This window comes from Mus caroli, unplaced genomic scaffold (genome assembly GCF_978045245.1).
Source record: "Mus caroli unplaced genomic scaffold, Mus_caroli_1 scaffold_7, whole genome shotgun sequence".
Taxonomy (NCBI): Eukaryota; Metazoa; Chordata; class Mammalia; order Rodentia; family Muridae; genus Mus; species Mus caroli.
Genome location: NW_028227262.1, coordinates 117112789 through 117127616, shown reverse-complemented (window position 1 = coordinate 117127616; position 14828 = coordinate 117112789). Strand labels below are relative to the sequence as shown.

The following is a 14828-nucleotide window of genomic DNA, read 5'->3' as shown; positions in this document are numbered from 1 at the left end:
TTTCTTCATTTTCAATGTCTTTTCATTTTAATGGATGGTCAGGATCTTCCCACACCAATGTATAGACACACATACAATTCAAACAAGTGGCATGTGTACCAATACATTCTGAATTGACAAAACTCATTTCTAACACCGTCTTTCAATCATGAACCCTAACGCTGATCCCCTGGGGAAGAGAGTGACAGGTGCCCCTGAGGCACTGTTTGCTGGGGATCCCAATGTATGATTTTTCAGGAAGCCAGGAGAGAAGGTGTCAAAATCCAGACAAGGCTGTCAAGCTGCTTTGAAGAAGGCTGTAGCAGAGACCACAGTAAAGACATGCTATGCTTGCCCCAGTCACTTCCAAATGACCACTTGAGATCCCTTTGGAGAAAGTAGATGGGCCCATGGGCAAAGTCATAAAAAAATAAGAGAAGGTAAGAAAAGAAAAACAATGGAGAAATATTCATGACAAAAGGATGGTTGGGACTTCATGGTATCAAGCACATAAAATACGACAGAGAGGGCACTCCCCCAGCTTGGCTAGTCTCCTTACTGACTGGGTACAACATGAAGAGAAAGCTTAAGACATACCAAAGAAGATCAAGATGAGGTGGGAGGAATGCCCAGAAGCAGGCATGTCAAAGTAATGTGAAATTATTCTGAAGAGCCAGGCTTGGGATGCTAAGGGCTCAGAGGCTGGTGACAGAATGGCCTCTGTTCCTAGTTAGGTGGACCCAGTGGAGGATCCTAGGCTGCAGCCACTTCAACCTCAGGTTTTGTACAGAAAGTATATAGGTTAGGTTAAAACTCACAAAGGTTTAACACTAGCAAAGACCAGAATAAGACCTGCAAAACAGAACTGTGGACATAGTTACCAGGAGGATTCGTCTCCACGCAGGAAGTAGCTCAGGCCTGATCCTTTTTTCCCTTCCTGTTTGTTCCTAACTTATGCAAACTCACAGTAGCAGTTCAAGTTGGAGACGTGCACAGCACAACCAAGCTGAATGCTCAAACTTGAATCATCAGGGTACCATTTCTGTTCTGCTCCTGGTCAACACCCAAAGCCCCAGCCCTGAACTAGATTTCCAGACACTTCTACCCACCTGCCCAACTCTATAGGACATGGGTTCATTTTACATTTTATTGCTTATACTGTGTGTGTGTTTGTACGTGTGTATGTGTGTATCTGTGTGTGTCCACATGCATGTGTCATGGTACATGTGTGGAGGTCAGAGGACAATGCTCTGAAGTTAGTTCACTCCTCCTTAATGTGGGTTCCTAGGGATTGAACTCGGGTCATCAGGCTTGTGTAGCAAGCACCATTACCCTCTGAGACAACTTGCCAACCCCTGGATTTATTTTTAATTAAAGTAGACAGAAATTTCCAGAGTCCAGAATTTGAAAAGAATTCCCAGATGTATTTAGGGAGTAGCAGAGCAGGGCTGGAGCCTCAGATATGATACAGCTCTGTGTGTGTGTGTGTATGTGTGTGTATGTGTATGCGTATGTCTGTGTGCGTCCCCCACACAAACTTTCCATTAGTGAACATAAAAGGCATGTTCTGAATCCATTAAGAGGTACCTAGGAACTCAGGAAACCATGGCCTGTTCGAAAAAAAAATTCATCTGCAGGCAAAATCCATGAAGCCAACACCATCCTGACTTGCTCAATCATGAGAAGCTGTGCTCTGAATCACACCTAGTGTGAGACACCATGACCCACCTCAACCTGGGCCTGGCTCACCCCTGGAGACCCAGGGAACACAAGCTCATCTGTTTAAGACAGATACAGGACAGAAAAGTAAGATAGCAAAGTCAGTCTGTGGGATATTGCAATGAAGGTTGCATTGCCTGTTTTTCACTCATGTTGTCTCCACATTGACACACACACTCAGTTCCCATTCTGGGCAGCTTGGCTGGCTTGGAGCATGCACTCCTCAAACACACATCCTGCTGCAGGCTCCAACATGGCTCATTTTAATTGTCAACTTGATAGGATTAAGAAATGCCTATGATGTTAGTGATATGCACCTTTGTGTCCCCCCAGGGGATTAACTGAGGAGGCTAGTATTAATCCTGAGTGCTCACTGGGTCCTCATCTGAATACAAAGGAAGAGAGAAAACCTCTGGGCTTCAGTGTTCCTCTTCCTATGTATCCCGTTCCACAGAGATGTGAGAAAACAGTCACCTGCTGCCATGGACAGAGCCAGCCCCGCTGCCATGCCTTCCAATCACAGTGGACTGTATTCCCTGAACCATGAGCCAAATGAAATCTTTCCTCCCTCAAGTTGCTTCTTGTAGGTATTTGATCACAGCCGGAGGAAACTTGGATACACACACATAGCAGAAAGAGCCAGGGCTCTGATTAACCAACACTGGCAGGTGCTCCACCCCTTAGCTGAGATCCGTATAACACACGGCGGCAGAAAGCACTTGGGAAAGACAAACTCACACCTCCAGTACAAGTTTATGATGTTGTGGTTCACAATGAACGTCAGCCTCTCCTCCTGTTGTCAGGCAGTAATTCACTGCTGATCAGCAGCTATAAAATATGATCGCTTGGTGCAAAGAGAGAAAGAGTCAGAAAGGATTGCCACAGAGATATTTAAGCAAACAGATTTTTAATCTAGATACCCCAGCCTTCACGCAGGCAACCTAAAGCAAGTCAAGATGGTGTTTGCTTCATGGATTTCGCCTGCAGATGAAATTTTAACAGGCTGTGGGTTCCTCTGAGTTCCTGGGCACCTCCTGATGATTTCAGCATTTATATGCCAGATTTCTTAACAGAACATGCCTTTTATGTTCACCATGGGAATGTCTGCCAAATGCACACACACACACACACACACACACATACCAGAAAACACAAAGACAATCAAATTGGCACTTTTCTCACCTCCCTTCCCCTTGCCTCATGTGATGTGCACTCAAGGAACAAAATTATGGTCATCAAAGGCAAGGCTGCAAATAATTGGAACTCATACCTTTCAAACAAAATGAAAAGTCAGTAATCTCGAGGGCAGCCTATGGATAGCTGGAGTCTAGCTCCCAGGTCCCTAAAGCCCACAGCCAACTTCCCTTACTCTCAGCAATCGTCCAAGCCCTTCCCGCCCACCTTGCCCACTTTGAGTCCCCTGTCATACTGCAAAGAACTCTGAAAGGCCCTTGTACACTCCGGAGATTATTATAGGGCTGGAAGACGCCAACTCCATAATTATGGCTGCTGTATGATTGTCATTATTCCTACACCCCAGGCTCGGTGGCTCACAAAACTTGCTGCAAAGTTCAGCTGCAGCCTCCAGCCGGCTATGGCTGGGTCTCTGCCCAGAAAGGTGGCAGTGGGTCTGATAACCTCTGGGAAAAGCAAATCAGAGTTCTTGCAGAGAAAGGGGCGTGGTGACCTTGAGCTACTGGCGGTGGGAAATTCTATTGTCTAGGAAAATAAACAAACGGGCCACTTTCACTTTTTATTATTTCAAACAACAGACTGCATGGCAGCCCTACCTTCCTTTTCCCAACTCAGACTGTCCCCTGGGCTGACTGTGCTGAGTCTGCAGAAGCACGGGCCAGGCTTGTGCAAAGCTATTAAGTGGCTGCCACTCTGAACCTGTGGAGCAGAAAGTTTGGCTGCCTGGATGGTGAGCCTCCTCGCCCCCCCCCCCAGAAGAGTCAGCTCGTTCCTCCCCCCATGTGACACCCCTACTCCTAGCTTTCAGATAAGTATGCCTTACCAGACCCACCACTGCTGTGGATATTAAATTTAACATCCGAGGTGGCTGAAGCTGGACCGTTCTTACACAAATGCATCCAAGGGGAAGATGGGAAATGCCAGCCTGTGTATGGCTGAGAATGTTCCAAGTTTCCCATTAGGTGTTGACTGTTGTCTATGCATGGCTCTGCCCCTCCATGGCCCCCAGAAGAGTGGGTTCTGTGCATTTGCTCATCTGCTGTGCTCCTCATGGGGCTCTGTGACATTGAGCCTTAGCAGCAGGGGGACAGGCTTCTGCACTGTTCTAAACCATTTCAGATTTACAGTGCAGCCAAGGTCAAAAAAAAAGTGTCTTTTCCTGAATATCTCCTCCATTATGCACAAAGAACTCTCCACATTCCTGACACTGGCAACATAGTCTAAACAGCTCTAGAAATGACATAAAAGTACTCCTCATTCTTGGGCTATTCTGTCTGGAAAGCTAGTCTGAGGTTCCATGGATAACAATGTTTTAGGGTGATGAAGAAAGTTGATTCTCCACCGTACTAAGATGAAGCTCACCAGTAAAAAGTGTCAAAGCAACACCGGGTGCTTGTGTGCTTCCCCTCAACAGTGTTGAGTCTCCCTGCGGGAGCCAGTGCAGCTAGTCAATAGACACTCCGTTGTGTGAATTGTGTATGGTGATTGTTTTGGACCGTGTCTTATCACTCTCCCAAAATACCCACGACAATTAACCTATTAAGAGAGAAAGGGTGATTTGTACTCAAAATTTAGACGGTTCCAGTCTAATTTGGCTTCATCATTTGGGGCCATTGGCAAGTTGATACAACATGATAGCACCAGTGTGTAATGGGGGAAATTTTTACAACTTGAGTCAGGGAGTAAAGGAGAAAGAAAAAACAAGAAGGGATGGGATTGGGTCGTTCCATTCAAGGATAAGACCTGATGACGTCAAGCCTTGTACCAGTCCCACCTCCCAAAGGTTTCCCCTTCTCCCAGTAACGCCAAGCATCTCATGGATGATCCACAAAGTAGCATGCCACTGGGATTTAGAATGTACTTTTCCTGCAAAGTGAGCGATAGTGAAAGCAGGGTCCTCACCAGCCAGCAGAGACACCCACAGGGTCTCTGACTACGGGACAAGTCATAGACTTCTCTTCCTGGTTATATCCAGGCTTGCTGGATTCACTGAATTCAACAAGTTTGGAGGTCTGAATTCCTAGCCCAGTCAAAACCTGAAGGCTCAGTCTGAAAGAACCAAAAGCTAGCCACATCTCCCTTATCGACAGAGTGATTGACATGGGTCAGGCGGGAGCCTGAGAGGAAGGAGCAGACAGGTGGCAGCAATTAGACACTGGAGCTGTTTGAGGACCAATGCATTGCTGCACATTCTCTGGGCATCTACAGAACTCAGTTCAGTACATGGATAGAAATTCCAAGGAGTCACACCGGTGAGAAGGGCAGGGAGGCAGGACGTATACTTCTTGGTGATGTGCAGATAATGGGTAAATTCTTTCAGCTGTGGCACCATTGACAGGACATGGAAATGGAGTGTGAGGTTAAGCACACACACAGTCCATGTGTGCTTTCTTCTGGGTACCATGGCACTCCACCAGCAGATTCTCTTGTCCAGATATTCAGTAATTATTCTAGACACCCACCACTCTCTCCTGATCCTGTCTCACACTTCCTCCACACTGCAGCCTATGCTTGGATATTAAGGAAGGAAGTGATTGCTGTGATCTTACACAATAAGATGGTAGGATAGACACAGCCTTCTGGACTTAACATAGAATATGTTCTCACTTATGATCATTCCACATTAATGCCAAGACATAAATCAAAGGGAAAGGAGGGATCAAGGTTCAGTCTTCATCATTTTCCTTACTCTGAAACACATAGTGTTTGGAAATTGCCAAGAGAAACCTAAATAAGACAAGGGAAAGAACAACAAATAACCAGCCAACAGAAAGCAGGCAGGACTCCGGCTTCCAGAGCTAGAAAGACGCTTAACCCCATCAGAGATAAACACAATAGAGCCACTTCCAATCCCCCTGAGAACCCATGGCTGAGAACATTTCTGAATGGGCAAACACACCTGATACTGCCAGTGAGCCAAGCTTGCCCATTGCGCCAGGACAAGGGTCACACGCCAAGTTCTCCAGACCATCTGATTTCATCCATCCATAAGCCACTTCTTTGCTTCTACTTCAGCAATGGTGTCCCTCTCTCACAGGCTGGCTCTTAGCCCCATTAGCAGCTCTCAAGCAGGTCTGCACATTGCTCCATCTGTTCCCTGAATGAATTCCAGATGGATGCACCGGCCCATAAGGGCTGAAACAAGAGGAACAGGCACAGCCCTCCCCCAGTCCACCTTCTCCAGCCACCTCGACTTAATAGAGCCCTTGCCTAAGGGCAAAAGGCCAAGTGGAATAGACTACACCATTTGGATCCACCTAGCATGGCTGGGCTAACCATTCTCACGTGCATGCCAGCTCTAGGGAAGGGTGAATCAATCCACTCATGCAGCCTGATTTGCACAACAGCCTACAACTGAAGGCAGAGAAAGGACAGGCAACTGTCATCACCTCCACAACATTGTATCTCCTCAGCTCGAGCCAGGCCCATGACAGTGAAACACCGTGGGGGACCGACTGTCTCCACAATAACTAAAACAGTGGCATCTCATTCCTACCTTCTTCAGCTTGCCACTTTTGGTGCCCACGAAGGCCAGTGAGTGGTTCTTGTAGACATAGGCGATGACAGAAGTCATGCGGTCCCTGTCTTCTGTGAAGACTGGAATGCCACGCACCATTTCGGAAACTCCCAGGGGAGCATTCATATCCAGGCCACAGAAGTTGTCATCAATGGTAAGGAGCTGAAAAGTAAATGATACAAAAGTTAGAAAAGAAGAACGTGGGAAACTGCACCGGTGTGAAGCCAGGGAAGTCCAGGGCCAGAAGAATCCTTAGCAATGGACTATTGATTCTGATTCCTTCGGGCTTTTATTTTTTGTTTTTTTCTGTCTTGCATGAGAAGCTCAGCTGTAGAGAAGGTCTAAATTCCTCCAAGTAGACAGCTGCAGCCCATAGCAGCAGCACAGGTCCTTGGAGCTGCCTCTCACCTTGCATCACAGCATCTCCTCAGACCCTGCTGAGTGCCATCCTGGTGGGTTTGACTGTCCATCTTCACTGCCACATGGAAAAGTTCTGAGTTAGCCCCCTGCAGGGGCCCCAAACACCTGGGCTCTGGTGTCAGGGAGAAGTGACCTCCAAGACTGTGTCTATACACTGGCATTGGAGCCGATGTGCCAATGAGAGCTCAAAGGGATAGAATGGACACTTAAAGGGATAGATAGTCTGGACACTTAAAGTGTGGCCAGCAGGATCAGAGAGACATGGCCAGATGATCAGCAAAAAAGGAGGGTTCAAAGGAGCCAGGTTTGAACCTGCTCAGGCTGTTGCTGTCAGTTTTCCTGTCTCCTAGAGCACAGTAAAGAGGGGCAGCTAGAGAGTTGGCATGCCTGTGGTAGCCTTTCCCACAACATGATGTGTGGACCAAGCTCCCCAACATGTTTCACATAAACGAACCCCTTGGATAAACTCCTGGGAAACAGCCTAATACTCAGTCATAGAAGAGTCCTTAAGCAAGGCACCTGGTCTCAAGTTTTCCCAAACATCATTCTCAAACCAATTTACACCTCTGAGCTCTTCAACAGCCTGAGACACCAATGACCCAACTCATCTCCAGTTCCAGGATATACAGCCTTTAGGGGTCAAAGGTCAAGAGGAAGAACTCCTGGGCCAGTTTTTCCATCTTTCCACTCAACCTTTACTCTTCTCATACCAGGCTTCCAGTTATTTCCAACATAGGTGACCCCACCCAACCATGGATTCCCCCTTTGGATTCTGCTGTGTCCTGGAGGGTAAAGAACTCTACAGTGGCTAACGAGTGCTCTCATACTCCTCTCAAGCACCTCTGGGTTAGCTCGGGCTTCTCGAAGGTGCTGGGAACTTACTGGCTTTCTTTTCCTTTCCTGGAAGCACTGTGTGGCCTCCAAAGAGTTACTCTGTCTTCCTGTGCTTTTTTATTTTTCAAACTATAAAGATGAAGGACACAGTCCCTGCCTTTTGATGGACTACCATAAAACCTATCACGCTTGGGCCTGTAAACGTCTTTGGACCTTCCAGAGAAGGGATTGAAATAAAATACAAGGTGTTGCTATTTTAAAGGCTTAAAGCCAGCCAAAGCAAGAGGCATCTGGGGAACAGCAGGCAGGCTCCTGCCAACACAACCCTGTGAAAGTGGCCAACTCAGCTCTCCAGGGCCTAGGGCTCTCTCATTCTTCCTGAAGGGGAGTGGCAATAGGCATCATAGAGAGAGAACATATTGAACACCAAAAGTTTCCTAGCGTCTCCCCTTCTTCCACATGGAGAACAAATGTCTGTCCCTGCCTTTGGTCACCTCCAGTCTCTGCTACATGCATCTGGTTCAACAGCTCAGATGCAACAAAACTCTCCTCTTCCCTTATAAAAACAAAACAAAACAAACAACAACAAGAAGAAAGCATGACATCGATATTTATGACAAAAACTTCAAGATTGTATCCCACCTGCATCTTCCTTCCTATCATGAGAAAATGAGAAAGGAGACAGGTGGTTGGTAAAAGATGGATAGACAGGAGGAAGAAAGATCCAGGTTAAGGGAATATCATGCCTAGTCCTTGTTAGATGTAACTATGGCAACCTGCCAGGTGTTTCCAGGGCAGCCTGCGGTGCCTAGAAGCCTCGTAGTCTTCAAACATTGCTGACTCCAGTTTACAAAGAATCTGCGCCCCTAATGTTCTGAGCGTAAGTTAGGCTACAAAGATCTCTGCTATCAGCAAACTTTGTGTTCTGCCTGTTTTGACCCATCTTCCAAGTAGCTGAAGCTGAATGATCATCTAATTGGCACAAGGGAACCTGAGACAGGGAGAGAGGGAGTTCTGCTGCCATCATCCACACACCCCTAATTAACCTGGGGAAAGGAGAATGCTGGGCTTTCTCCACTTTCATCTATAAGAGCATTGGGGTGGGCAGGATTATCAAACAGTTGTCCCCTTAGCTGGGCGAAACACAAACAAATCAACAACCACCTACAAAAACAGTCACGCAGTCAGGCAACTGCATCATGAAGTCAGAGGCAGAAAGTGCCCTGTCTTGCAATTCTCTTCCTCTGCAGCGATTCACAGCAAGGCATCCAGGTGGGGAATGTTTTTACCAGAAGGAAGCTGGGGTAGACCAGCCTGGCTGTCTGAGCTGGGGGTTCTGCTCATCTTGGATCTCAAGACTCCCTGCCAGGTCCTGTCAGGAGGCAGGATTCTGTCTCCACACCTGTACCTGTTTCACTCAGCATCCACATTCAGTGCCTTACTGTTGTCTTTCAGCTCAAAGGAGACTGGAGATGCAGCTGCGGGGCTCATGGGTAACATAATGGAAAATTACACCTTCCACGGCTGGCTTCCCCAAGGCTGAGATTTTCCCCCTGAATGAGACCCCAGGTGATGAGGGTGTGATCCAGGCCTTTAACCAAGCTGGTTGCTGCGGTTGTCCAGCAGTCCTGAGGCATGCCCTCTCTTAGATTCCTCAAAGCTGGAGCACCAGGGAAGAGATGCTTTCATAGTGACATACTGAGAAAACGTCAAAGGACAGGCTTTGCCTCGCCACTGGACTGTTTCTGAGGTATAACTTATTCCTGCTGTCCTCTGAAGTTCACCTTTCTCGGCTGTCAAACAGTAAGACAGGGCCAAGGTAAGAACCGAATGAGACAATGAAAAAGGCAGTCTGTGCCCATTTTCTCCCTACCTATTCAACATAGGTCTTGAAGTCCTAGCCAGAGCAATTCGACAACAAAAGGAGATCAAGGGGATACAAATTGGAAAGGAAGAAGTTAAAAATATCACTATTTGCAGATGATATGATAGTATATATAAGTGACCCTAAAAATTCTACCAGAGAACTCTTAAACCTGATAAACAGCTTCAGCACAGTAGCTGGATATAAAATTAACTCAAACAAACCAGTGGCCTTTCTCTACACCAAGGATAAACAGGATGAGAAAGAAATTAGGGAAACAACACCCTTCACAATAGTCACAAATAATATACAATACCTTGGTATGACTCTAACTAAGAAAGTGAAAGATCTGTATGACGAGAACTTCAAGTCTCTGAAGAAAGAAATTGAAGAAGATCTCAGAAGACGGAAAGATCTCCTCATGGATTGGCAGGATTATTATAGTAAAAATGGCCATCCTGCCGAAAGCAATCTACAGATTCAATGCAATCCCCATCAAAATTCCAACTCAATTCTTCACTGAGTTAGAAAGGGCAATTTGTAAATTCATCTGGAATAACAAAAACCTAGGCTAGCAAAAACTCTTCTCAACAATAAAAGAACCTCTGGGGGAATCACCATGCCTGACCTCAAACTGTACTACAGAGCAATTGTGATAAAAAAACAAAAAAACAAACAAACAAAAAAATAAAACAAAACAAAACAAAAAAAACCCTGCATGGTACTGGTACAGGGACAGACAGGTAAATCAATGGAATAGAACTGAAGACCCAGAAATGAACCCACACACCTATGGTCACTTGATTTTTGACAAGGGAGCTAAAACCATCCAGTGGCAAAAAGAGCATTTTCAACAAATGGTGTTGACACAACTGGCGGTTATCATGTAGAAGAATGCGAATTGATCCATTCTTATCTCCTTGTACAAAGCTCAAGTCTAAGTGGATCAAAGAACTCCACATAAAACCAGCGACACTGAAATTTATAGAGGAGAAAGTAGGGAAAACCCTTGAAGATATGGGTACAGGGGAAAAATTCCTAAACAGAACAGCAATGGCCTGTGCTGTAAGATCAAGAATCGACAAATGGGACCTCATAAAATTGCAAATATTCTGTAGGGCTTTTGCCTATCTTTTGATACTGTCAATAAGACAAAAAGGCCACCAACAGATTGGGAAAGAATTTTTACCAATCCTAAATCTGATAGGGGACTAATATTCAATATATACAAAGAGCTCAAGAAGCTGATCTCCAGAAATTCAAATAACCCCGTTAAAAATGGGGTACAGAGCTAAACAAAGAATTCTCAACTGAGGACATCCTTAATCATCAGGGAAATACAAATGAAAACAATCCTGAGATTCTACCTCACACAGTCAGAATGGCTAGGATCAAAAATTCAGGTAACAGCAGATGCTGGCGAGGATGTGGAGAAAGAGGAACACTCCTCTATTGCTGGTGGGACTATAAGCTGGTACAGCCACTCTGGAAATCAGTCTGGTGGTTCCTCAGAAAACTGGACATAGTACTACTGGTAGATCCAGCAATACCTCTCCTGGGCATATACCCAGAACTGGTACTAAGGATGCATGCTCCACTATGTTCATAGCAGCCTTATTTATAATAGCCAGAAGCTGGAAAGAACCCAGATGTCCCTCAACAGAGGAATGGATACAGAAAATGTGGTACATTTACACAATGGAATACTACTCAGCTATTAAAAAGAATGAATTTCTGAAATTCTTGAGCAAATGGATGTATCTGGAGGGTATCATCCTGAGTGAGGTAACCCAATCACAAAAGAAGTCACTTGATATGCACTCACTGATAAGTGGATATTAGCCCAGAAACCTAGAATACCCAAGATACAACTTCCAAAACACAAGAAAATCAAGAAGGAAGTCCAATGCATGGATACTTCATTCCTCCCTAGAATAGGGAATAAAATATCCATGGAAGGAGTTGCAGAGACAAAGTTTGGAGCTAAGATGAAAAGATAGACCATCCAGAGACTGCCCCATCCGGGGGTTCATCCCATAATCAGCCACCAAACTTAGGCACTATTGCATACACCAGCAAGATTTTGCTGAAAGGACCTTGATATAGCTATCTTGTGTGAGGCTTTGCCAGTGCCTGGCAAATACAGAAGTGGATGCTCACAGTCAGCTATAGGATGGAACACGGGGCCCCCAATGGAGGAGCTAGAGAAAGTACCCAAGAGCTGAAGGGGTCTGCAACCCTATAGGTGGAACAACAATATGAACTAACCAGTACCCCCCGGAGCTCGTGTCTCTAGCTGCATATGTAGCAGAAGATGGCCTAGTCGGCCATCATTGGGAAGAGAGGCCCCTTGGGCTAGCAAACTTTATATGCCCCAGTACTGGGAACGCCAGGGCCAAGAAGTGGGAGTGGGTGGGTAGGGGAGCAGGGTGGGGGGAGGGTATAGGGAACTTTCGGGATAGCATTGGAAATGTAAATGGAGAGAATATCTAATAAAAAATTTTAAAAAGAAAAAGGCAGCCTCTGACCTGGAAGCTCTTTGGTGAAGGAAGTCATCTTCTGTGGAATTGTGAGTAAAGATTCAGCCTGGAGCCATGATGGCTGTGGGGGACAGAAGCCCCTGCACATTCCTGAGCTGCAGCTTTGGGATAATTGTGGCACAGGGAAAGGATCTGGGAGATTCTCCCTGTCCTAAGACCTCCATCTTCTCATCCAGTGCAGATGCCGGGCTCCCGGCTGATTGGCAGCGTCTTGGGCAGGTGAGAACAGTGTGCATTCCTGAGTTCCTGGATGATGAGGGTCAGAGCATTTGCTTTGACCCTAGCTGGATCTTCCCTAGGGCCCCATTAATAGTATTATTAGAGCCACAGTCCCTGGGGCCAGGACTCGGCTGTAATCAGGAGTCTAGCTGTGCCTGCAGGCCCAGGCTTGGCCTCTCCCTCTGGTCACTCCAAAAATGCCCATAGCATGTTACAGCAGCAAGCCAGCATGATATATCTTCTTCAGAAACCCAGTTGTGTGTGTGTGTGTGTGTGTGTGTGTGTGTGTGTTTGCATGCACATGATACATGTGCACATAGGACTAAACAGCATGTAGAAGCCAGAGGTCGATAGTCGATATCGGGTAACTTCCTCAATCACTTTTTCACCTTATCTCCCGATAAAGGTCTTAGTAGGTCAATTCAGCTAGGCTGGCCAGCCAATGAGCGCCATTCTTACAGAGGAAGAGCAAAAGGTCCATCACAAGGGAATAAATGTGGGTGCTGCTTGGGAACGATGCTGGCAGACCAGAGACACACAGACAGCCTGTGTCTTCTATCTCAAGACCAAAGGGACAATTAATTTCTTTCTACTGTCCCCCAAATTCCTCATGGAATACATGGGATATAAATTAAGATGAGTGACTCAGTGCATTCTGGGGATGCTGAGAGTGAGGCCAGGGAACATGGTGTAAGCATCTTTAGACCCTTAGCTTAGTGCCTTGTTCATAATAGATAAGACATATATAGTAAACAGATGGGTAGATGGATGGAAGGATAGACAGACAGATGGGTGGGTGGATGACAAAAAAATGCTTTGATTTTCCAGCAGCTAACAGCCTAGAATCTAGCCAATAATGCCTGAATAGATATAAACAAATATACACATGGATACCATATAACATGAAGGATAGAAAAATAAGAAAAACTAAGTGTTAGAAGATGAGAAATGACTGAGATGAATGTCTCATGAATGAGACAATTTAAGAAAAAGAATATAAAGTAAGTTGTTATTATAGTTCTAATTCCATCATGGATCTTTGGTTTTGGTGGTAGATAATTGCATAAAATCTATTTGATACTGAAAGTGAGAAATTTAATGTACTCCTCCCAGCTTCCATCCTGAATACTAACTCTAATAGGATATGAGTTCATTAAGTTGTATAGACTTTGCCTCTGGTTAGTTCTGGTGTTTGTTGTTACCTTTTATTTATTTGCAATGATTTTTAATCATAAGTTTTATTTAAATTTTTTAATATGTAGGCTATAAGTTAAGAAGAATGATTCATTGTATCACAGCAACTCTGAGCCTGAGGACAGGGATAATGCTTTATGCATTTTTGTACTCTCAGCTTCACGCTTGCTTCATGCCAGGGTAAGACACATGAGGTAAACAGATTGGTGGCTGGATAGCAGAATGGCAAACAGGTAGATAGATGACCAAGTAAAAGCTTTGGTTTCCCAGTAGTTAACAATTTAGAACTAGGTTGGCCTATCTGAACTTTGTAGCCATGGGCAAATCATTTAACTAAGATGCATCATTTATAACATAGCAGTTGTGATAATAGTACATATTCCATAGTGCTGATGAAGACTGAATCATCTAGTCCATGAAGAACACAGTCTGTCACTCTGTCACCTAACCCATGCAGAACACAGTCCACCACTCAGTCATCTAACCCATGCAGAACTCAGTCTGCCACTCAGTAAATGCTACAAGAGTGAGAGCTCTCACTCTTAGTTGTCAGCTGAAGACAAACTGGCTAACTTTGGTGAATCTTCTCAGCAGTGCTAAGGAGATGTGTGGTTTCTACCTCAGGAATGCTGTACAGATTAAGGGACTAGAAATGGCTTTCGGGTAAGAAACTAGACCCAGCAGGCTAAATGAAGAAGCAAAGGAAGGGTCTCTTGGATCTAGAAGATGGAACAATTTCTTCATAAAGCAAAACCTTGTGTCTCAATCAGACCCAGTCCTCGAAAAGCCTGAACAAGGCCAAGGCGACCACATCTTCACTCCCTTCTTAGTGTTTCTGTGTTTTCAAGATAGAAGAATGGTCTTTATCCCCACTAAGGGGAGAAAAGACATCGGCACCCTGGGGATATCTCACAGAGGTCATTACATTGTAGCACCCCACCCATGTTGAACCTAAATGCCAAAGGCCCCCCCACAACAGCTACCCAGTGGCCTGCAGAGCACCAGCAGCCATGATAAGGTGGCATGGGAAGCCATAGCTGACACTCCAAATTACAATCTAATAGCCTACCACGCTTCCCTCGCACACAGCAGCAAAGGTTACCGTGCAATTACGTGTCGCTACATACAAATGACAGAGCAGTTACGGTTACTTTACCAATTACAGGGAAATTGCTCTCACTCTGCAGAGACTGGCACTCTGAAAAGCTCTATCATCGCCACTGAGAGGGGACTGAAAACTCTGCCAGCTTCCTTCTTCTGTCAATGTCCCCTGGCTCTGGGACAGAACCACAAGGCAGCCACTTGAGGAGTCCAGACTGAAGAGCTGGTAGAAGAGGAAGACCTGGGG

The 14828-nt window shown here is 45.6% G+C and overlaps 1 protein-coding gene across 2 annotated transcripts in view; it reads right to left on the bottom strand.

The window, feature by feature from the left end:
- Positions 1 to 14828, bottom strand: part of Plxna4 (plexin A4) — a 454144-nt gene that overhangs the window by 353741 nt on the left and 85575 nt on the right. For both annotated transcript variants that reach the window (XM_029478188.2, XM_021164546.3), the window contains one exon: positions 6389 to 6571. In XM_029478188.2, the coding sequence (XP_029334048.1) occupies positions 6389 to 6571 (183 nt within the window). The remainder of the gene's footprint in view (positions 1 to 6388; positions 6572 to 14828) is intronic.